This window comes from Gallus gallus, unplaced genomic scaffold (assembly GCF_016699485.2).
Source record: "Gallus gallus isolate bGalGal1 unplaced genomic scaffold, bGalGal1.mat.broiler.GRCg7b scaffold_45, whole genome shotgun sequence".
Lineage (NCBI taxonomy): Eukaryota > Metazoa > Chordata > Aves > Galliformes > Phasianidae > Gallus > Gallus gallus.
The window spans coordinates 180852-202413 of NW_024095997.1; the positions used below are offsets into that span (position 1 = coordinate 180852).

The 21562-nt window shown below is 56.2% G+C and overlaps 2 protein-coding genes across 2 annotated transcripts in view; both read right to left on the minus strand.

Annotated features, from left to right (window-relative positions):
• The window catches only part of MYO7L2 (myosin-7-like 2), a 38559-nt gene extending 17486 nt beyond the window's left edge, over nucleotides 1-21073 (minus strand). The window contains exons 1-25 of the mRNA XM_040657094.1: nucleotides 20848-21073; nucleotides 12022-12165; nucleotides 10116-10272; nucleotides 9966-9993; nucleotides 9754-9865; nucleotides 9582-9674; nucleotides 9441-9504; nucleotides 8446-8544; nucleotides 8260-8363; nucleotides 8033-8171; nucleotides 7834-7952; nucleotides 7608-7757; nucleotides 5639-5809; nucleotides 5213-5522; nucleotides 5052-5119; nucleotides 4890-4977; nucleotides 4696-4813; nucleotides 4486-4609; nucleotides 2512-2648; nucleotides 2295-2421; nucleotides 1729-1857; nucleotides 1408-1650; nucleotides 600-776; nucleotides 371-516; nucleotides 179-269 (exon numbers count right to left, since the gene is read on the minus strand). Of these exons, the coding sequence (XP_040513028.1) occupies nucleotides 179-269; nucleotides 371-516; nucleotides 600-776; nucleotides 1408-1650; nucleotides 1729-1857; nucleotides 2295-2421; nucleotides 2512-2648; nucleotides 4486-4609; nucleotides 4696-4813; nucleotides 4890-4977; nucleotides 5052-5119; nucleotides 5213-5522; nucleotides 5639-5809; nucleotides 7608-7757; nucleotides 7834-7952; nucleotides 8033-8171; nucleotides 8260-8363; nucleotides 8446-8544; nucleotides 9441-9504; nucleotides 9582-9674; nucleotides 9754-9865; nucleotides 9966-9993; nucleotides 10116-10272; nucleotides 12022-12165; nucleotides 20848-21051 (3342 nt within the window). The 5' untranslated portion in view covers nucleotides 21052-21073. The remainder of the gene's footprint in view (nucleotides 1-178; nucleotides 270-370; nucleotides 517-599; nucleotides 777-1407; nucleotides 1651-1728; nucleotides 1858-2294; nucleotides 2422-2511; nucleotides 2649-4485; nucleotides 4610-4695; nucleotides 4814-4889; nucleotides 4978-5051; nucleotides 5120-5212; nucleotides 5523-5638; nucleotides 5810-7607; nucleotides 7758-7833; nucleotides 7953-8032; nucleotides 8172-8259; nucleotides 8364-8445; nucleotides 8545-9440; nucleotides 9505-9581; nucleotides 9675-9753; nucleotides 9866-9965; nucleotides 9994-10115; nucleotides 10273-12021; nucleotides 12166-20847) is intronic.
• A 66-nt stretch (nucleotides 21074-21139) lies between these two features.
• LOC107050563 (neuroligin-2-like) overlaps nucleotides 21140-21562 on the minus strand; it is a 50746-nt gene continuing 50323 nt past the window's right edge. The window contains exon 14 of the mRNA XM_040657137.2: nucleotides 21140-21186. Within this exon, the coding sequence (XP_040513071.2) occupies nucleotides 21140-21186 (47 nt within the window). The remainder of the gene's footprint in view (nucleotides 21187-21562) is intronic.

Sequence of the window (21562 nt, forward strand, 5' to 3'; positions counted from 1 at the left end):
CCAACTTCATCCAACCCAATCCAATTTAATGCAACTGCTCACAGTACGTTGGAGACCCAAGCGAGTCCAACCCAATTCAATTTAACTCAATCCAAATTAACCCAAGTCTTCCACTCGGCCCTGCTCCACCAACCCAACCAACGGGGGACTCCTCAGCTCCTTTCCAGCCCAGCCTGACCTGGAGCTCTTTGAGCTTCTTCTGAAGCTGGCCAGCAACTGCTTGTTCGTCTTCAATTCGAGCGTTGAGCGCGTTGAGCTCAAAGTCTTTCCTGGAGAGGGAGGATCAGCAGTTGTCATCCCCACTTCTCAGAGCAGAGCAGGTTTAGGGGAAGGGATAAGGGGAGGGCAGAGGTGGTGGGCAGGGCCCTACTTCTTCAGCCTCTCCTCCAGCTGCTGCTTGTCGTTCTCCAGGTCCATGATGCTCTCCTGGGCCAGCTTCAAGTCCCCTTCCAGCTTCCTCTTGGCTCTTTCCAGGTCCATCCGGATCTTCTTCTCCTGCTCCAGCGAGCTCTCAAGCTGTAATTGTAAACAAGGCAGAGAGCTCCAGCAACTCCCCAGAAGAATCTCTTCCGACCAGGCACACATGAGACAGGACTCACATCATCCACTTGCTGCTCCAGCTTCACTTTGGCCTTGGTCAAGGTGTTGACCTTGTCTTCCTCGGCCTGCAGGTCATCCAGCGTTTGCTGGTGGGACTCCTGAAGGGCCTTCTTCTCCTTGGTCAGCTTGACAATGGTCTCATCCAGCCCGGCCATCTCCTCTGTGAGGTTCTTGACCTGCATGGGGAGAAGCACCAGGACTACTTCTCAGTCAGCAAGAGGACCTTCTGCCCCGTAGTCAGACTGGATAGAAGTCAGGAGATGTGCGGGAACCCAGGCTGACTACTCTCGGTTCTTCTCAACCCAATCCAACCACCCTTGGTTCTTCTCAACCCAATCCAGCCACCCTTGGGCCTTCTCAACCCAATCCAACCACCCTTGGTTCTTCTCAACCCAACCCAACCATCCTTGGTTCTTCTCAACCCAACCCAACCACCACCCTTGGTTCTTCTCAACCCAATCCAACCACCATCCTTGGTTCTTCTCAACCCAATCCAACCACCAGCCTTGGGCCTTCTCAACCCAACCCAACCACCAGCCTTGGGCCTTCTCAACCCAATCCAACCAGCCTTGGGCCTTCTCAACCCAACCCAACCACCCTTGGGCCTTCTCAACCCAATCCAACCAGCCTTGGGCCTTCTCAACCCAACCCAACCACCCTTGGGCCTTCTCAACCCAATCCAACCACCCTTGGGCCTTCTCAACCCAACCCAACCACCCTTGGGCCTTCTCAACCCAACCCAACCAGCCTTGGGCCTTCTCAACCCAACCCAACCAGCCTTGGGCCTTCTCAACCCGACCGCCTCACCTTGTTCTCTGTGGCGTGTTTCTCCTTCTCCACTTTGGCCAACGACAGCTCCAGGTCATCGATGTCCTTCTTGAGCTCCGAACACTCATCCTCCAGCTTCCTCTTCTTGGCCGTCAGCTCAGCGTTCATCTCCTCCTCTTCCTCCAGCCTCTCCAACATCTCCTTCGCCTTGGCCTCCAGCTGGATCTTGTTCTTGATCAGCTGATCGCAGCGCTCCTCGGCGTCAGCAAGATTGTCTTGCTCCTACAGGGGGGACGAATGGGTGGGAGTGGGAAGGAAGGGAGCAGAGAGCAGCTGGGCTGGGAATGGGCCATCACATACGGCCTGCACTTGCAGCTGGAGATCGTTCTTCTCCTGCAGCATGGACACCATCTTCTCCTCCAGCTCCTTCCGACGCGCCTCTGACTTCTCCAGGGCCTCCTTCAGGCGCCCGAATTCCTCCTTCATTGTCTGTGTAGGGCATAGGAGACAGATAGACAGATGCCATCACCCAATAGTCCCTGCACCGGATGGCGAAGAGGCACACAGGTATTGGGCCGGAGAGATTATGGCGTTACAAAGGAGTCACGAAACAAAGCTCTCACCCCTGTCCTGGGCTCGCGGAAGGGCTCCCAGAGGAGTGATCTCCGGGTAGAGATCCTTCCTCCTCGGGAGTCAGCCCTTAAATGGGGTCGAGGAGGGAGGGGGGAGCCCGGCTCCACCCCTTCGGGTCACTCAGGTGAGATTGCGTTCACCTGTGCCCCTGCAGCTGACTCAGCGCCCGCCTCAGGTGGTCCATCAGAGCTTCAGGCCGCCGTTCAACAGTCCCCATACGTCGCACCCATCAGCCTTACGCCACCCACATTTTGGCCCGTGCCCCCCTCCCCCCCCCGCCCCCATCCTCCCACCTGCATCTCCTTCTCGGTCTCAGCACTCTTCAGCAAGGGCTTGATCTTAAAGTAGAGCTTCATCCAGGGCCAGTTCTTCACCCCCATGAAGGCGCGGATGTTCCACTGGATGACCAGCAGCGAATCCCTGTGTGGAGCAATGAGTTCGCGGCTGAGACCCTCCCCCAGCACCGCCCCACTGAGCACCGCCCCACTGAGCACCACCAACGGAACCCACCTTCTCTCCAAGATCTTTTTGAATTCCTGCCGGGAGAGAAAGCCACGAACTTGGGCCTGCAGGCGGGTCATGATGCGAGCCAGGCGCTCGTCACGCATCTCCTCCAGCAGCCCCAGCAGCCCGGCCTTAAAGAAAACCTTGGGGGGAAGAAAGGAGGTCGGTGAGGATGGGGTGGAGTGGGAAGGAGAGGAGAGAACGGGAAGGGGAGGTTGGGGGGAAGGGTGGAAGGTGGGGTTGGGTTGAAGGGTTAAAGGTCGGTTTTGATCGAAGGGTCAGTGGTTGGGTTGGAGGGGAGAGTCAGAGGTTGGATGAGTTGGATGGAGGACTGAAGGCCGGGGAGGACGGAAGGGTCAGTGTTTGGGTTTGGGCAGAAGGACTGAAAGTCGATTTAGGTTGGAATAAAGGGTGGACCGCTGGGTTGGATGGGAGGGTCGGTAGTCGTGTTGAGTTGGATGGAGGGTTGAAGGTTGGGTTTGGATGGAAGGGCTAAAGGTTGGGTTGGGTGGAAGGATTGAAAGTTGGCTTTGATTGGAGTGAAGGGTCAATAGTTGGGATGGGTGGAAGGGTCAGGGATCGGGTTGGATGGAAGGGTAAAAATTCAGGTTGGGTGGAAGGGTTAAAGGTTGGCTTCGATTGGAGTGAAGGGTCAGTGGTTGGGTTGGGTTGGGTTGTGTTGGGTTGGGTTGGATGGAAGGATTGAAGTTTGGTTTTGATTGGAGTGAGGGGTCAGTGGTTGGATGGGGTGGAAGGCTCAGATGTTGGGTTGGGTGGGAGGATTAAAAGTTGGCTTTGATTGGAGTGAAGGGTCAATAGCTGGGATGGGTAGAAGGGTCAGGGCTCGGGTTGGATGGAAGGGTAAAAATTCGGGTTGGGTGGAAGGGTTAAAGGTTGGCTTCGATTGGAGTGAAGGGTCAGTGGTTGGGTTGGGTTGGGTTGGATGGATGGAAGGATTGAAGTTCGGTTTTGATCAGAGTGAGGGGTCGGTGGTTGGATGGGGTGGAAGGCTCAGATGTTGGGTTGGGTGGGAGGATTAAAAGTTGGCTTTGATTGGAGTGAAGGGTCAATAGCTGGGATGGGTAGAAGGGTCAGGGATCGGGTTGGATGGAAGGGTAAAAATTCGGGTTGGGTGGAAGGGTTAAAGGTTGGCTTCGATTGGAGTGAAGGGTCAGTGGTTGGGTTGGGTTGGGTTGGGTTGGATGGATGGAAGGATTGAAGTTCGGTTTTGATCAGAGTGAGGGGTCAGTGGTTGGATGGGGTGGAAGGCTCAGACGTTCGGTTGGGTTGTGTTGGGTTGGGTTGGATGGAAGGATTGAAGTTTGGTTTTGATCGGAGTGAGGGGTCGGTGGTTGGATGGGGTGGAAGGCTCAGACGTTGGGTTGGGTTGGATGGAAGGCTCAGATGTTGGGCTGGGTTGGATGGAAGGCTCAGACGTTGGGTTGGGTTGGATGGAAGGCTCAGACGTTGGGTTGGGTTGGATGGAAGGATTGAAGTTCAGTTTTGATCGGAGTGAGGGGTCGGTGGTTGGATGGGGTGGAAGGCTCAGACGTTGGGTTGGGTTGGGTTGGGTTGGATGGAAGGATTGAAGTTTGGTTTTGATCGGAGTGAGGGGTCGGTGGTTGGATGGGGTGGAAGGCTCAGACGTTGGGTTGGGTTGGATGGAAGGCTCAGATGTTGGGCTGGGTTGGATGGAAGGCTCAGATGTTGGGTTGGGTTGGATGGAAGGCTCAGACGTTGGGTTGGGTTGGGTTGGATGGAAGGCTCAGACATTGGGTTGGGTTGGGGTGGATGGAAGGCTCAGACGTTGGGTTGGGTTGGGTTGGATGGAAGGCTCAGACGTTGGGTTGGGCTGCATGGAATGGTTGAACGCATGGGCAGATGGGCGGTTCGGTGGACAGACCCATATGCATTATGCAGGCCCATAAGCAGATATGCGGATGGTGGCACCGTGGAGAACCACGACCTGCCAGCCCTCACCTTGGTGTGCCCAAATTTGTACTGGTTGTGGTCGATATCGAGGGACCCCAGGAGTTTCTCGGCGCCTTTGCGGCTGTCAATGAACTGCCCCTCGGGGATGGCTGCCGGGTTCAGGATGCGGTACCTGGGAAAGAATGGGAGGATCCCACCCCAAAATGAGCGCCGGGTGGGTTCCGGTCCCACCTTCGGGCCCCCGTTGGCCACTCTCACCTCTGACGGAAGTCCCCGTAGAGGATGCGGTTGGGGAAACCCTTGCGGCAGATGCGGATGCCCTCCAGCACGCCATTGCAGCGGAGCTGGTGCATCACCAGGGGGTTGTCCATCACACCTGGGTGCGGAAAGGGGACCGTTGGCAGCCATGGCGGGGCCCCGTCTGACCCCACTGAATCGTTCCGTTGGCTCACCGGGAGACTTGGTCTCGTTGGGGATGATGCAGCGGACAAAGTGGGGGTGGGTGGAACGAAGGTTGGTCATCAGCTTGTTGAGATTCTCCTGGAGGAGACGAGGGGTGTGTGAGTGAGATCTACCAAAGTCCCCCCGTGTCTGACGGATCCCCCCGTCCTCACCCGGTGCAGGGCTGAGACCGTCTGGAAGGAGGAACCTTTCTTCTTGGCTCCTTTCCCCTTCTCCACAGCTGTTGGATGGGGGGAAGAAAAAAGGATAGGATCGGTCAGGGTTTGGGCCGTGGGTTCTCCGCCGCTCCGCGTGAGTCAACGGCGCCGCTTACGCGCGTCGGCTCCGGCGTAGTTGGCAAAGAGGTTGGCGAGGAGCTTCAAGGCTGACTTCTGGTAGAGCCCCACCACCGTCTCGTTGAGCGGATCCTTGTTCTTCTGCAGCCAGCCGATGATGTTGTAGTCCACCGTGCCCGCGTAGTGCACGAGGGCGAAGTGAGCTTCCGGCTTTCCCTTGATGTTGCGGGGCTTCCCGAAGTTGGCCGACTTCCCCAAGTGGTTGTCGAAGAGTTTGGCCTTGAAGGTCATATCCGTGGCCTTGGGGAACATGCACTCCTCCTCCAAGATGGACATGATCCCCATCGGCTGCGGAGGACGGGACTCGGTCGGGCGGGGAGCAGCGCTCCCATTGACCCCTTCTGGGGTCCCCCGTGGGCTCCGTGTGGGTAAACACCCCCGAAGGACTGCAGGGGAGGCGGCACCTTCTCGATGAGGTCGATGCAGGCCTGGAGGTCCATGCCGAAGTCGATGAACTCCCACTCGATGCCCTCCTTCTTGTACTCCTCCTGCTCCAGCACGAACATGTGGTGGTTGAAGAACTGCTGCAGCTTCTCGTTGGTGAAGTTGATGCACAGCTGCTCGAAGCTGTTGAACTGCGGAAAGAGGGGGACGGTGAGCTCAGCACGACGCCCCACGGGGTCGCTGGGCTCGGCCGACGGCCAGAGGGATCTGTGGGGCTGACAGAGCACTCCGTGGGTCAGAGTGGTCAGCTCAGCCCTCAGCGGGGTCTGCGCAGTGCAAAATAGGATTTATGGGGTCAACGGGAAACCCGGTGAGGCCAACCAGGCACCCGATGGCGTCAGTGGGATGGACAAGGTCAAGTGGGGAGCCCAACGGGGTGCCCGGTAGGATGAGAAAAGTCAACTGGAGATTCGCGGGGGTCAACAGGTGAAACAAGGCCAACTGGAAGCTCAGTGGGGTCAATGGCATGTCTGGTGGAAGAGGTGAGGTCAGCTGGGGACACAGTGAGGTCAGTGTGATGTCCAGTGGGGTCAGTGGGGTCGGTGGGGTCGCTGTGATGTCCAGTGGGGTCGGTGGGGTCGGTGTGATGTCCAGTGGGGTCAGTGGGGTCGGTGGGGTCGGTGTGATGTCCAGTGGGGTCGGTGGGGTTGGTGGGGTCGGTGTGATGTCCAGTGGGGTCAGTGGGGTCGGTGGGGTCGCTGTGATGTCCAGTGGGGTCTGTGGGGTCAGTGGGGTCGCTGTGATGTCCAGTGGGGTCGGTGGGGTTGGTGGGATTGGTGTGATGTCCAGTGGGGTCGGTGGGGTCGCTGTGATGTCCAGTGGGGTCAGTGGGGTCGGTGTGATGTCCAGTGGGGTCAGTGGGGTCGGTGAGGTCAATGTGATGTCCAGTGGGGTCGGTGGGGTCGGTGTGATGTCCAGTGGGGTTGGTGGGGTCGGTGGGGTCGGTGTGATGTCCAGTGGGGTCGGTGGGGTTGGTGGGGTTGGTGTGATGTCCAGTGGGGTCGGTGGGGTCGCTGTGATGTCCAGTGGGGTCAGTGGGGTCAGTGGGGTCGCTGTGATGTCCAGTGGGGTCGGTGGGGTTGGTGGGATTGGTGTGATGTCCAGTGGGGTCGGTGGGGTCGCTGTGATGTCCAGTGGGGTCGGTGGGGTCGGTGTGATGTCCAGTGGGGTCAGTGGGGTCGGTGAGGTCAATGTGATGTCCAGTGGGGTCGGTGGGGTCGGTGTGATGTCCAGTGGGGTTGGTGGGGTCGGTGGGGTCGGTGTGATGTCCAGTGGGGTCGGTGGGGTTGGTGGGGTTGGTGTGATGTCCAGTGGGGTCGGTGGGGTTGGTGGGATTGGTGTGATGTCCAGTGGGGTCAGTGGGGTCGGTGTGATGTCCAGTGGGGTCGGTGGGGTTGGTGTGATGTCCAGTGGGGTCGGTGGGGTCGGTGGGGTCGCTGTGATGTCCAGTGGGGTCGGTGGGGTCGGTGTGATGTCCAGTGGGGTCAGTGGGGTCGGTGGGGTCGGTGTGATGTCCAGTGGGGTCAGTGGGGTCGGTGGGGTCGCTGTGATGTCCAGTGGGGTCTGTGGGGTCAGTGGGGTCGCTGTGATGTCCAGTGGGGTCGGTGGGGTTGGTGGGAATGGTGTGATGTCCAGTGGGGTCGGTGGGGTCGGTGTGATGTCCAGTGGGGTCAGTGGGGTCGGTGGGATGTGCACTGGGAGCAGTGAGGTCAACTGGAGGCCCAGTGGGGTCAACACAGCGCTGAACGGGACCACCGAGGTCACCTGAACACCCCATGGAGTCAACGTAACACCCAAGCGGGTCAACCAGACCAACTCAGTGCCTCCTGCGGGGTCGACCCATGGCTCCGTCACATCCCCCCCGCCGGCTCAGCCCCACAGCACCCCCTCCCTCCCCCCCTCCCCCCCCCCTCCCCAAAAAAGGCTCACATCGAAGATCTCGAAGCCAGCAATGTCCAGGACGCCGATGAAATACTGGCGAGGCTGCTTGGTCTCCAGTGAGTTGTTGATCCTGGTCACCATCCAGTTGAACATCTTCTCGTAGACAGCCTTGGCCAGAGCCCCGACGGCGTAGATCACCTGTGGGGGGGACCGCGGTGACCCCCCGGGGTCCCAAAAAGGGGGCGGGTGGATGAAGGGCGTCCCACTGCGTTACCTGCTGGACGTTCTGCCCTTTGGTGACGTATTCGTTGCCCACCTTCACCCGGGGGTGGCACAGCCCCTTGAGGAGGTCGGCCGAGTTCAGCCCCATCAGGTAAGCCGACTTATCCGCCTCTGGGGACACGGAGGGTGGGAGATGAGGGTGGGAAGCCGTGGGGTTCACCCTCCCCTCCCGCTGCCGAAACGGAGCCGACCTTCGGTGCCGTCCGGCTCCGCCTGCTCCTCCCGCTGCTTCTGCTTGAATTTCATGTTGCCGAAGTGCATGATGGCTCCCGTCAGCTTGTAGATGGAGCTCTTCTCCTCCGGGCTGAAGCCCAGCACGTCGAAAGCGCTCTGCGGGGGAGAAGCCGGGAAAATTTGGGGTCGGGGTGTTCCGTCCCGGCAGCCCCCCACCCGTGCCGCCCGGGTTCCTCCAGCTCACGTCTGTGGCCAGCAGCTCCTCGCCGTCGTCGATGGACGGCACGGTGGTCTCTCCTTGGGAGATGAAGGCGTAGTCGTAGGGGTTGTTGGTCACCAGCATCATGTCTGCGGGGAGACGGCGGGGTTGGAGCGGCCGCCGGTGGTTTTGGGGGGGTCCATCTGGCTGAAGGGTGGGGGAGGAGCTCACCCAGAAGCTCGGGCTTCTTGTTGGAGAGGATCTGGTAGAAGATGTGGTAGTTCCTCTCGGCTTTGAGCTGGAAGATGACCCGCGACTTCTCCAGGAGGTCTGCGGAGGGCAGAGAGAAGGTTGTGGGGTGGGAGGGAGGGGGAAGTGGGTAAGAAGGGGGGGGGGTGGGTGGGTGGGGGCAAAGCGGGGCGGGGGAGGAGATCAGAGGGGGATGAGGTGGGGGGGGGAGAAGGTGGGTGGGGAGAAGAGGGGTGGGGAGGAGATGGGTGGGGAGAAGGGGGGTGGGGAGAAGAGGGGTGGGGGAAAAGAGGGGTGGGAGAAGAGGGGTGGGGGAGAAAAGGAGTGGGGGAAAGGATGGGTGGGGAGAAGAGGGGTGGGGAGGAGATGGGTGGGGGAGAAGAGAGGTGAGGGAGAAGAAGGGTGGGGAGAAGAGGGGTGGAGGAGAATAGGGGTGGGGAGAAGGGTGGGGGAGAAGAGGGGTGGGGGAAGAGGGGTGGGGAGGAGATGGGTGGGGAGGAGACAGGTGGGGGAAGAGGGGTGGGGGAGAAGAGGGGTGGGGGAAGAGGGGTGGGGAGGAGATGGGTGGGGGAAAGGATGGGTGGAGAGAAGAGGGGTGGAGAGAAGAGGGGTGGGGAGGAGAGGGGTGGGGGAGAAAAGGGGTGGGGGAAAGGATGGGTGGAGAGAAGAGGGGTGGGGAGAAGAGGGGTGGGGAGAAGAAGGGTGGGGAGGAGACGGGTGGGGAGGAGATGGGTGGGGAGAAGAGGGGTGGGGGAGAAGAGGGGTGGGGGAAAGGATGGGTGGGGAGAAGAGGGGTGGGGAGGAGATGGGTGGGGTAGAAGGGTGGGAGAGAAGAGGGGTGGGGAGAAGAGGGGTGGGAGAAGAGGGGTGGGGAGAGGAGGGGTGCATGGGGGGTGAGAAGATGTGGGGCAGGAGTTGCTGGGGGTGTTGCCGTGACTGACGGACACCACCCAGAATGCGCCCCCCGCCCCACTCACAGGTCTCGATATCAGCCGACGCCAACTTCCCGGTGGCCCCGAAGTGGATCCGGATGAACTTGCCCTACGAGGGCCCCGACGTCAGGTTGTGGGGTGACCTCCCCCCACACCCCCCCCACCCCCAACCTTCCCACCGCTCACAAATCGCGACGAGTTGTCGTTGCGGACGGTCTTGGCGTTGCCGAAGGCCTCCAGGGCGGGGTTGGCTTGGATGATTTGATCCTCCAGGGTCCCCTGGGGAGAGGCCGATGGGAGTCAAAATGGTGGACAGACGGACGGACGGAACCCAAAGACGCCCCCTTGGAGCCCTCACCTTCCCCGGCGTCCCCGTCTCCTTCTTGCCGCGGTCGCCGATGGCAGCGATGACGGCGAAGTATTGGATGACCCTTTTGGTGTTGACGGTCTTCCCCGCCCCGGATTCTCCGCTGGGGGTGGGGGGTGGCGGTGGGAGTGAGTTTTGGAGGTGGAGTTGGGGGGCGGAGGGGTGGGGGGGGGATCAGCCCCCACACGTGGGGTGGAACTCACGTGATGAGGATGGACTGGTTCTCCCGATCTGATGGGACGAGAAGGGCGACATCAGACCCTGCAGCTGCACCTCCCGCCCCACAGACCCCCCCAAAAAAGGGGACGGGGGTGAAGTTATGGGGCCGAGGATGTCCCCGGGGAGGTCCGTACCTGTCAGCATGTTCTGGTAGGCGTTATCTGAGATGGAGAAGATGTGAGGAGGAGCTTCGCTCCGCTTCTTGCCCCGGTAGGCGGCCACCACCTCAGCGTTGTATACCGGCAGCCACTTGTAGGGGTTGACGGTAACGCAGAAGAGGCCCGAGTAGGTCTGGGGAAGGAGATGGGGGTCGGGGTCATCAGCTGACATCCCTGGTTCTGGATGCGCCAATGGGTCCAGAGCTCTTGGCACTACTGGGACATCCTGGTTCTAGGTGCACCAATGGGTCTGGAGCTCTTGGTTCTACAGGGTCATCCCAGTTCTAGGTGCCCAGTGGGTGTGGAGCTTTTGGTTCTAGGCGTTCCTAGTGGGACAATCTGGTTCTAGACGGAACAATGGGTCCAGAGCTCTTGGTCCTATTGGGACATCCCGGTTCTAGGTGCACCAATGGGTGTGGAGCTTTTGGTTCTAGGAGTTCCTAGTGGGACATCCTGGTTCTGGATACACCAGTGGGTCCAGAGCTCTTGGCCCTACTGGGACATCCCGGTTCTAGGTGCCCCAATGGGTGTGGAGCTCTTGGTTCTAGGCGTTCTGAGTGGGACATCCTGGTTCTAGATGGAACAACGGGTCCAGAGCTCTTGGTCCTATTGGGACATCCCGGTTCTAGGTGTGCCAATGGGTCTGGAGCTTTTGGTTCTACAGGGTCGTCCCAGTTCTAGGTGCCCCAATGGCTGTGGAGCTTTTGGTTCTAGGTGTTCCTAATGGGACAACCTGGTTCTAGATGGAACAACAGGTCCAGAGCTCTTGGTCCTACTGGGACATCCCGGTTCTATGTGCACCAATGGGTCTGGAGCTCTCAGCCCTAGTGGGACATCCTGGTTCCAGGCGGCCCAATGACTTTGGAGCTCTTAGTCCCAGGCATTCCTAGTGGAACACCCCCAGTTCTAGGTGCCCCAATGGGTGTGGAGCTCTTGGCTCTAGGCATTCCTAGTGGGACATCCAGGTTCTAGATGGAACAACGGGTCCAGAGCTCTTGGTCCTACTGGGACATTCCGGTTCTAGGTGCACCAATGAATGTGGAGCTTTTGGTTCTAGGCGTTCCTAGTGGGACATCCTGGTTCTAGATGGAACAATGGGTCCAGAGCTCTTGGTCCTACTGGGACATCCTGGTTCTAGGTGCGCCAATGAGTCCAGAGCTCTTGGTTCTAGGCATTCCTAGTGGGACATCCTGGTTCTGGATGCACCAATGGGTCCAGAGCTCTTGGTCCTACTGGGACATCCCAGTTCTAGGTGGGCCAATGGGTCTGGAGCTCTTGGTTCTACAGGGTTGTCCCAGTTCTAGGTGGACCGATGGGTCTGGAGCTCTCAGCCCTAGTGGGACATCCTGGTTCTAGGTGTTGCAAAGATGTCTGAACAAGGGACATCCCAGTTCTAGGTAACCCAAAGAAGCTGGAGATGGGTTGTCCCATTTCTTCGTGGCCCAAAGGATCTTCCAATCTTGATTTTAGGTGTCTCAGGGGGTCTGGAGATGGGCACCCCACTTCTAGGTGGCCCAAAGGGTCTTGAGATATTGGTTCTAGGTATCTCAAGGGGCCTACACGTGGGTCATCCCGGTTCTAGGTGTCTCACAGGGTCTGGACATGGGCTCTCCTGGTTCTGGATGTCCCAGAAGAACTCGAGATGGAACGTCTCAGTTCCAGGTGGTCTAACGGGACCGGGGATGGGACGTCCCAGTTCTAGGTGACCCAAGAGCTCTGGAAGACTACTGCAACATCCGAGGAGCCCCAAACTCTCCGGGATAAAGACAACCACTCAGATCTTCGCCAAGAAGCCACCCTATGGGTGGTGGGGTCACCCTATGGGTCATGGGGTCACCCTATGGGTGGTGGGGTCACCCCAGGGGCTGCTGGGAGGACTCACGTAGATCATCCAGGAGGCGTAGCGCTCCTTGAGGTTGTAGAGGACGGCGGGCTCGTGGAGGAACGTCAGCATGGCCATGTCCTCAATGCGGTCGAATTTCGGGGGGTTCTGCTGCATGATTTGGTCCTCCCTCACCGTCACCGTCTGCGTGGGAAGAAAAGTGGGGGGAGGAAGCTGTGGGGTGAGGGTAGGGCAGCTATGGGGCAGCGATGGGGTCAGGGTGTCCTGTGGGATGTGGGAGAAGGGACCTGGGGGGGTTTCTAGGTTGTCCCATGAGTGATGGAGGTGTTCGGGGTCTGGATACCCTATGGGATTTTGGAGAAGATATTTGGGGTTCTAGGTGCCCTACGAGATTTTGGAGAAGGCATTTAGGGGTTCTAGGTGTCTCAAAGGTGATGGAAGCCATATTTGAGGGCTGGGTGTCCCATGAGTGATGGAGGACGTGTTTGGGGTCTGGATATCCTATGGGATTTTGGAGAAGGTATTTGGGGTTCTAGGTGTCCCAAAGGTGACGGAGGAGGTATTTGGGGTTCTAGATGTCCAGTAGGATTTTGGAGAAGGTATTTAGGGGTTCTAGGTGTCTCAGAGGTGATGGAAGCCATATTTGAGGGCTGGGTGTCCCATGAGTGATGGAGGAGGTGTTTGGGGTCTGGATACCCTATGGGATTTTGGAGAAGGTATTTGGGGTTCTAGGTGCCCTACGAGATTTTGGAGAAGGTTTTTTGGGGTTTTAGGTGTCCCGAAGGTGACGGAGGAGGTATTTGGGGTTTAGGTATCCTATGGGATTTTGGAGGAGGTATTTTGGGGGTTCCAGGTGTGTCCCAGGGGTGATGGAGGAGGTGTTTGGGGTTCTAGGCGTCCCAAAGGCAATGGAAGAGACGTGTGGGGGACTTCGGGCCTTTTGGAGCTGAGTCAGGACTGACCGCGGCCATTTTGAGGCTGATTTTGACCATTTTGGGACAGATTTGGGCCAGGTTTGGCTATTTTGTTGCTGATTTTAGCCATTTCAGGGCTGGTTTGGATCATCTTGGGGCCGATACGGAAAATTTCAGGGCTGATTTGGCCATTTTTTTGCCATCTTGTTGCTGATTTCGTCCATTTGGGGACTGATTTGGGCCATTTTGGAGTCGATTTGGGCCATTTCAGGACCAATTCAGATCTTTTGGGGGCCGATTTTGGCCATTTTGGGGCTGATTCGGGCTAATTTTGACCATTTGGGGGCTGATTTGAGACATTTTGGGGCCAATTTGAGCAATATTTGGACAGATTTGGGCCACCTGGGGACTGATTTTGACCATTTCAGAGTTAATTTGGGCCGTTTGAGGACTGATTTGGGCCAAATGTCACCATTTGGGGGCCGATTTCGTCCATTTTGGGACACATTTGGGTCAATTCTGACCGTTCTGGTGCTGATTATAACCATTTTGGAGATGATTTGGTCCAATTTTGACCATTTGGGAGCTGATTTTGTCCATTTCAGGACCCATTTGGGCCAATTCTGACCACTGCAGCACTGATTTGGGCCAATTTTGGAGCTGATTTGGGCCGATTCTGATCATTCTGGTGTTGATTATGGCTATTCTGGGGCTGATTTTCGCTGTTTTGGAGCTGATTTGGGCCAATTTTGACCATTTGGGGTCTGATTTTGACCATTTTGGGGCCGATTTGCGCCATTTTGGGGTGGATATTGACCATTTCAGGGCTGATTATAGCCACTCTGGTGCTCATTTGGGCCAATTTTGACCATTTTGTGGTGGATTTGGGCAATTTGGGGGCTGATAAGTGTCAATTCAGTCCATTTTGGTGTTGATTTGGTCCAATTCTAACCATTTTGGGGTGGATTTGGTCCCATTCGGACCATTTAGGGGCAGATTTGGTCCCATTCAGATCATTTGGGGGCAGATTTGGTCCCATTCAGACCATTTAGGGGTTGATTTGGTCCCATTCAGACCATTTAAGGGCAGATTTTTTCCCATTGGGATCATTTGGGGGCGGATTTAGTCCCATTCAGATCATTTAGGGGCGGATGTGGTCCCATTCAGACCATTTGGGGTTGGATTTGGTCCCATTCAGACCATTTGGGGGCAGATTTGTTCTCATTGGGACCATTTAGGGGCAGATTTGGTCCCATTCTGACCATTTAGGGGTTGATTTGGTCCCATTCGGACCATTTAGGGTCGGGTTTGGTCCCATTCAGACCATTTGGGGTTGGATTTGGTCCCATTTGGACCATTTAGGGGCAGATTTGGTCCCATTCAGACCATTTAGGGTGAGATTTGGTCCCATTGGGACCTTTTAGGGGCAGATTTGGTCCCACTGGGACCATTTGGGGTCGGGTTTGGTCCCATTCAGACCATTTAGGGGCAGATTTGGTCCCATTGGGACCATTTGGGGGCAGATTTGGTCGCATTGAGACCATTTGGGGTTGGATTTGGTCCCATTCAGACCATTTAGGGTCAGATTTGATCCCACTGGGACCATTTAGGGGTGGATTTGGTCCCATTGGGACTATTTAGGGTCCGATTTGGTCCCATTGGGACCATTGATGGCCGGGTTTGCTCCCACTGGGACCATTTGGGGTCTGATTTGATCCCACTGGGACCATTTAGGGTTGGATTTGGTCCCATTCAGACCATTTAGGGTCGGATTTGGTCCCATTGGGACCATTTATGGTCGGATTTGGTCCCATTGGGACCACTGATGGTCGGATTTGGTCCCATTGGGACCATTTAGGGGTCAGATTTGGTCCCATTGGGACCAGTGATGGTCGGATTTGGTCCCATTGGGACCATTTGGGGTCTGATTTGATCCCACTCGGACCATTTAGGGTCTGATTTGGTCCCATTGGGACCATTTAGGGTCGGATTTGGTCCCATTGGGACCATTGATGGTCGGATTTGGTCCCATTGGGACCATTTAGGGGTTGGATTTGCTCCCCCTGGGACCATTTGGGGTCTGATTTGATCCCACTGGGACCATTTAGGGTCCGATTTGGTCCCATTGGGACCATTTAGGGTCGGATTTGCTCCCACTGGGACCATTTGGGGTCTGATTTGCTCCCATTGGGACCATTGATGGTCGGATTTCATCCCACTGGGACCATTTAGGGTTGGATTTGGTCCCATTCAGGCCATTTGGTGTTGGATTTGATCCCACTGGGACCATTTAGGGTCGGATTTGATCCCACTGGGACGGTTTGGGGTCGGATTTGGTCCCATTGGGACCATTTAGGGTCGGATTTGCTCCCATTGGGACCATTGATGGTCGGATTTGGTCCCATTGGGACCATTGATGGTCGGATTTGCTCCCACTGGGACCATTTGGGGTCTGATTTGATCCCACTGGGACCATTTAGGGTTGGATTTGGTCCCATTCAGACCATTTAGGGTCGGATTTGGTCCCATTGGGACCATTTATGGTCGGATTTGGTCCCATTGGGACCACTGATGGTCGGATTTGGTCCCATTCGGACGGTTTGGGGTCGGATTTGGTCCCATTGGGACCAGTGATGGTCGGATTTGGTCCCATTGGGACCATTTGGGGTCTGATTTGATCCCACTCGGACCATTTAGGGTCTGATTTGGTCCCATTGGGACCATTTAGGGTCGGATTTGGTCCCATTGGGACCATTGATGGTCGGATTTGGTCCCATTGGGACCATTTAGGGGTTGGATTTGCTCCCCCTGGGACCATTTGGGGTCTGATTTGATCCCACTGGGACCATTTAGGGTCCGATTTGGTCCCATTGGGACCATTTAGGGTCGGATTTGCTCCCACTGGGACCATTTGGGGTCTGATTTGCTCCCATTGGGACCATTGATGGTCGGATTTCATCCCACTGGGACCATTTAGGGTTGGATTTGGTCCCATTCAGGCCATTTGGTGTTGGATTTGATCCCACTGGGACCATTTAGGGTCGGATTTGATCCCACTGGGACGGTTTGGGGTCGGATTTGGTCCCATTGGGACCATTTATGGTCGGATTTGGTCCCATTGGGACCATTTAGGGTCGGATTTGCTCCCATTGGGGACCATTGATGGTCGGATTTGGTCCCATTGGGACCATTTAGGGTCGGATTTGCTCCCATTGGGACCACTGATGGTCGGATTTGGTCCCATGGGGACCATTTAGGGTCTAATTTGCTCCCATTGGGACCATTGATGGTCGGATTTGGTCCCACTGGGACCATTTAGGGTCCGATTTGGTCCCATTGGGACCATTTAGGGTCGGATTTGCTCCCACTGGGACCATTTGGGGTCGGATTTGCTCCCACTGGGACCATTTAGGGTCGGATTTGCTCCCACTGGGACCATTTAGGGTCGGATTTGCTCCCACTGGGACCATTTAGGGTCTAATTTGCTCCCATTGGGACCATTGATGGTCGGTTTTGGTCCCATTGGGACCATTTAGGGTCGGATTTGGTCCCATTGGGACCATTTAGGGGTCGGATTTGGTCCCAATGGGACCACTGATGGTCGGATTTGGTCCCATTGTGACCATTTAGGGGTCGGATTTGGTCCCATTGGGACCACTGATGGTCGGATTTGGTCCCATTGGGACCATTTAGGGTCGGATTTGCTCCCACTGGGACCATTTAGGGTCGGATTTGGTCCGATTGGGACCATTTAGGGTCTGATTTGCTCCCACTGGGACCATTTAGGGTCTGATTTGCTCCCACTGGGACCATTGATGGTCGGATTTGGTCCCATTGGGACCATTGATGGTCGGATTTGGTCCCATGGGGACCATTTAGGGTCCGATTTGGTCCCATGGGGACCACTGATGGTCGGATTTGGTCCCACTGGGACCATTTAGGGTCGGATTTGGTCCCATTGGGACCATTTAGGGGTTGGATTTGGTCCCATTGGGACCATTTGGGGTCGGGTTTGGTCCCACTCGGACCATTTGGGGTCCGATTTGATCCCACTGGGACCATTTAGGGGTTGGATTTGGTCCCATTTGGACCATTTAGGTGCAGATTTGCTCCCACTGGGGCCATTTAGGGTCGGATTTGGTCCCATTCAGACCATTTAGGGTCCGATTTGGTCCCATTGGGACCATTTATGGTCGGATTTGGTCCCATTGGGACCATTTGGGGTCTGATTTGATCCCACTGGGACCATTTAGGGTTGGATTTGGTCCCATTCAGGCCATTTGGTGTTGGATTTGATCCCACTGGGACCATTTAGGGTCAGATTTGCTCCCACTGGGACCATTTAGGGTCTAATTTGCTCCCATTGGGACCATTGATGGTCGGATTTGCTCCCACTGGGACCATTTGGGGTCTGATTTGATCCCACTGGGACCATTTGGGGTCAGATTTGGTCCCATTGGGACCATTTAAGGTCGGATTTGCTCCCACTGGGACCATTTGGGGTCGGATTTGCTCCCACTGGGACCATTTAGGGTTGGATTTGCTCCCACTGGGACCATTTAGGGTCTAATTTGCTCCCATTGGGACCATTGATGGTTGGATTTGGTCCCATAGGAACCATTTAGGGTTGGATTTGGTCCCATTGGGACCATTTAGGGTCGGATTTGGTCCCATTCAGACCATTTGGGGTTGGATTTGATCCCACTGGGACCATTTAGGGTCGGATTTGGTCCGATTGGGACCATTTAGGGTCTGATTTGCTCCCACTGGGACCATTTAGGGTCTGATTTGCTCCCACTGGGACCATTGATGGTCGGATTTGGTCCCATTGGGACCATTGATGGTCGGATTTGGTCCCATGGGGACCATTTAGGGTCCGATTTGGTCCCATGGGGACCACTGATGGTCGGATTTGGTCCCACTGGGACCATTTAGGGTCGGATTTGGTCCCATTGGGACCATTTAGGGGTTGGATTTGGTCCCATTGGGACCATTTGGGGTCGGGTTTGGTCCCACTCGGACCATTTAGGGTCCGATTTGATCCCACTGGGACCATTTAGGGGTTGGATTTGGTCCCATTTGGACCATTTAGGTGCAGATTTGCTCCCACTGGGGCCATTTAGGGTCGGATTTGGTCCCATTCAGACCATTTAGGGTCCGATTTGGTCCCATTGGGACCATTTATGGTCGGATTTGGTCCCATTGGGACCATTTGGGGTCTGATTTGATCCCACTGGGACCATTTAGGGTTGGATTTGGTCCCATTCAGGCCATTTGGTGTTGGATTTGATCCCACTGGGACCATTTAGGGTCAGATTTGCTCCCACTGGGACCATTTAGGGTCTAATTTGCTCCCATTGGGACCATTGATGGTCGGATTTGCTCCCACTGGGACCATTTGGGGTCTGATTTGATCCCACTGGGACCATTTGGGGTCAGATTTGGTCCCATTGGGACCATTTAAGGTCGGATTTGCTCCCACTGGGACCATTTGGGGTCGGATTTGCTCCCACTGGGACCATTTAGGGTTGGATTTGCTCCCACTGGGACCATTTAGGGTCTAATTTGCTCCCATTGGGACCATTGATGGTTGGATTTGGTCCCATAGGAACCATTGATGGTCGGATTTGGTCCCATTGGGACCATTTAGGGTCGGATTTGGTCCCATTCAGACCATTTGGGGTTGGATTTGATCCCACTGGGACCATTTAGGGTCGGATTTGATCCCACTGGGATGGTTTGGGGTTGGATTTGGTCCCATTTGGACCATTTATGAGCAGATTTGGTCCCATTGGGACCATTTAGGGTTGGATTTGATCCCACTGGGACTATTTAGGGTCGGATTTGATCCCACTGGGACCATTTAGGGTCGGATTTGCTCCCATTGGGACTATTTAGGGTCGGATTTGGTCCCATTGGGACCATTTAGGGGGTCGGATTTGCTCCCATTGGGACTATTTATGGTCGGATTTGGTCCCATTGGGACCACTGATGGTTGGATTTGGTCCCATTGGGACCATTTAGGGTCCGATTTGGTCCCATTGGGACCATTGATGGTCGGATTTGGTCTCATTGGGACCATTGAGGGTCAGATTTGGTCCCATTGGGACGGTTTGGGGTCGGATTTGGTCCCATTGGGACCATTTGGGGTCGGATTTGCTCCCACTGGGACCATTTGGGGTCAGATTTGGTCCCATTGGGACCATTGATGGTCGGATTTGGTCCCATTGGGACCATTTAGGGGTTGGATTTGCTCCCCCTGGGACCATTTGGGGTCTGATTTGATCCCACTCGGACCATTTGGGGTCGGATTTGGTCCCATTGGGACCATTTAGGGTCTAATTTGCTCCCATTGGGACCATTTAGGGTCGGATTTGGTCCCACTGGGACCATTGATGGTCGGATTTGGTCCCATTGGGACCATTTAGGGGTCGGATTTGCTCCCATTGGGACCATTGATGGTCGGATTTGGTCCCATTGGGACCATTTAGGGTCGGATTTGCTCCCACTGGGACCATTTGGGGTCGGATTTGCTCCCACTGGGACCATTTAGGGTCTAATTTGCTCCCATTGGGACCATTGATGGTCGGATTTGGTCCCATAGGAACCATTGATGGTCGGATTTGGTCCCATTGGGACCATTTAGGGTCGGATTTGGTCCCATTCAGACCATTTGGGGTTGGATTTGATCCCACTGGGACCATTTAGGGTCGGATTTGATCCCACTGGGATGGTTTGGGGTTGGATTTGGTCCCATTTGGACCATTTAGGAGCAGATTTGGTCCCATTCGGACCATTTAGGGTCGGATTTGGTCCCATTCAGACCATTTGGGGTTGGATTTGATCCCACTGGGACCATTTAGGGTCTAATTTGCTCCCATTGGGACCATTGATGGTCGGATTTGGTCCCATTGGGACCATTTAGGGTCCGATTTGGTCCCATTGGGACCATTTAAGGTCGGATTTGCTCCCACTGGGACCATTTGGGGTCGGATTTGCTCCCACTGGGACCATTTAGGGTCTAATTTGCTCCCATTGGGACCATTGATGGTCGGATTTGGTCCCATAGGAACCATTGATGGTCGGATTTGGTCCCATTGGGACCATTTAGGGTCGGATTTGGTCCCATTCAGACCATTTGGGGTCGGATTTGATCCCACTGGGACCATTTAGGGTCGGATTTGATCCCACTGGGATGGTTTGGGGTTGGATTTGGTCCCATTTGGACCATTTAGGAGCAGATTTGGTCCCATTGGGACCATTGAGGGTCGGATTTGGTCCCATTGGGACCATTGAGGGTCGGATTTGGTCCCATTGGGACCACTGATGGTCGGATTTGCTCCCACTGGGACCATTTGGGGTCGGATTTGCTCCCACTGGGACCATTTAGGGTCGGATTTGCTCCCACTGGGACCATTTAGGGTCTAATTTGCTCCCATTGGGACCATTGATGGTCGGATTTGGTCCCATAGGAACCATTGATGGTCGGATTTGGTCCCATTGGGACCATTTAGGGTCGGATTTGGTCCCATTCAGACCATTTGGGGTTGGATTTGATCCCACTGGGACCATTTAGGGTCGGATTTGATCCCACTGGGATGGTTTGGGGTTGGATTTGGTCCCATTTGGACCATTTATGAGCAGATTTGGTCCCATTGGGACCATTTAGGGTTGGATTTGGTCCCATTGGGGCCATTTGGTGTTGGATTTGCTCCCACTGGGACCATTTAGGGTCGGATTTGCTCCCATTGGGACCATTGATGGTCGGTTTTGGTCCCATTGGGACCACTGATGGTCGGATTTGGTCCCATTGGGACGGTTTGGGGTCGGATTTGGTCCCATTGGGACCATTTATGGTTGGATTTGCTCCCACTGGATCATTTAGGGTCGGATTTGTTCCCATTGGGACGGTTTGGGGGCCGGGGCGGTGTCGGTCGCGCTGCCGGCTGACCTTGCCGTGCTCGGTGTGCGCGGTGACTGTGGGTCCGTCGCGGGACACGATGGTGGCTTTGACGAACTCCTCGCGCTCGTCGGGGACGAAGATGTCGCGCTTCAGATCGAACGGCCGCGTCTGCGCCGCCAGGCGCTCCTGCTCCGACTTCCGCAGGAACGGCGCCGCCGCTCCGAACTCCGACAGCTCCGCGGGGGCGGGCATGGCGGCCTGCGCAGCGGAACACCAGTAAGGGGCCAGTACGGCACTGCGAGGGACTGGTCACACCAGTAAGGGGCCAGTACGGGACTGGTCACAACAGTAAGGGGCCAGTACGGCACTGGGAGGGACTGGTCACACCTGTAAGGGGCCAGTACGGCACTGGGAGGGACTGGTCACACCAGTAAGGGGCCAGTACGGCACTGGGAGGGACTGGTCACAACAGTAAGGGGCCAGTACGGCACTGGGAGGGACTGGTCACACCAGTAAGGGGCCAGTACGGCACTGGGAGGGACTGGTCACACCAGTAAGGGACTGGGAGGGGACCAGTAAGGGACTGGGAGGGACTGGTCACAACAGTAAGGGACCAGTACGGGACTGGGAGGGGACCAGTATGGGACTGGGAGGGGCTGGTCACAACAGTAAGGGACCAGTCACACCAGTAAGGGACTGGGAGGGGACCAGTAAGGGACTGGGAGGCACCCGGCACACCAGTAAGGGGCCAGTATGGGACTGG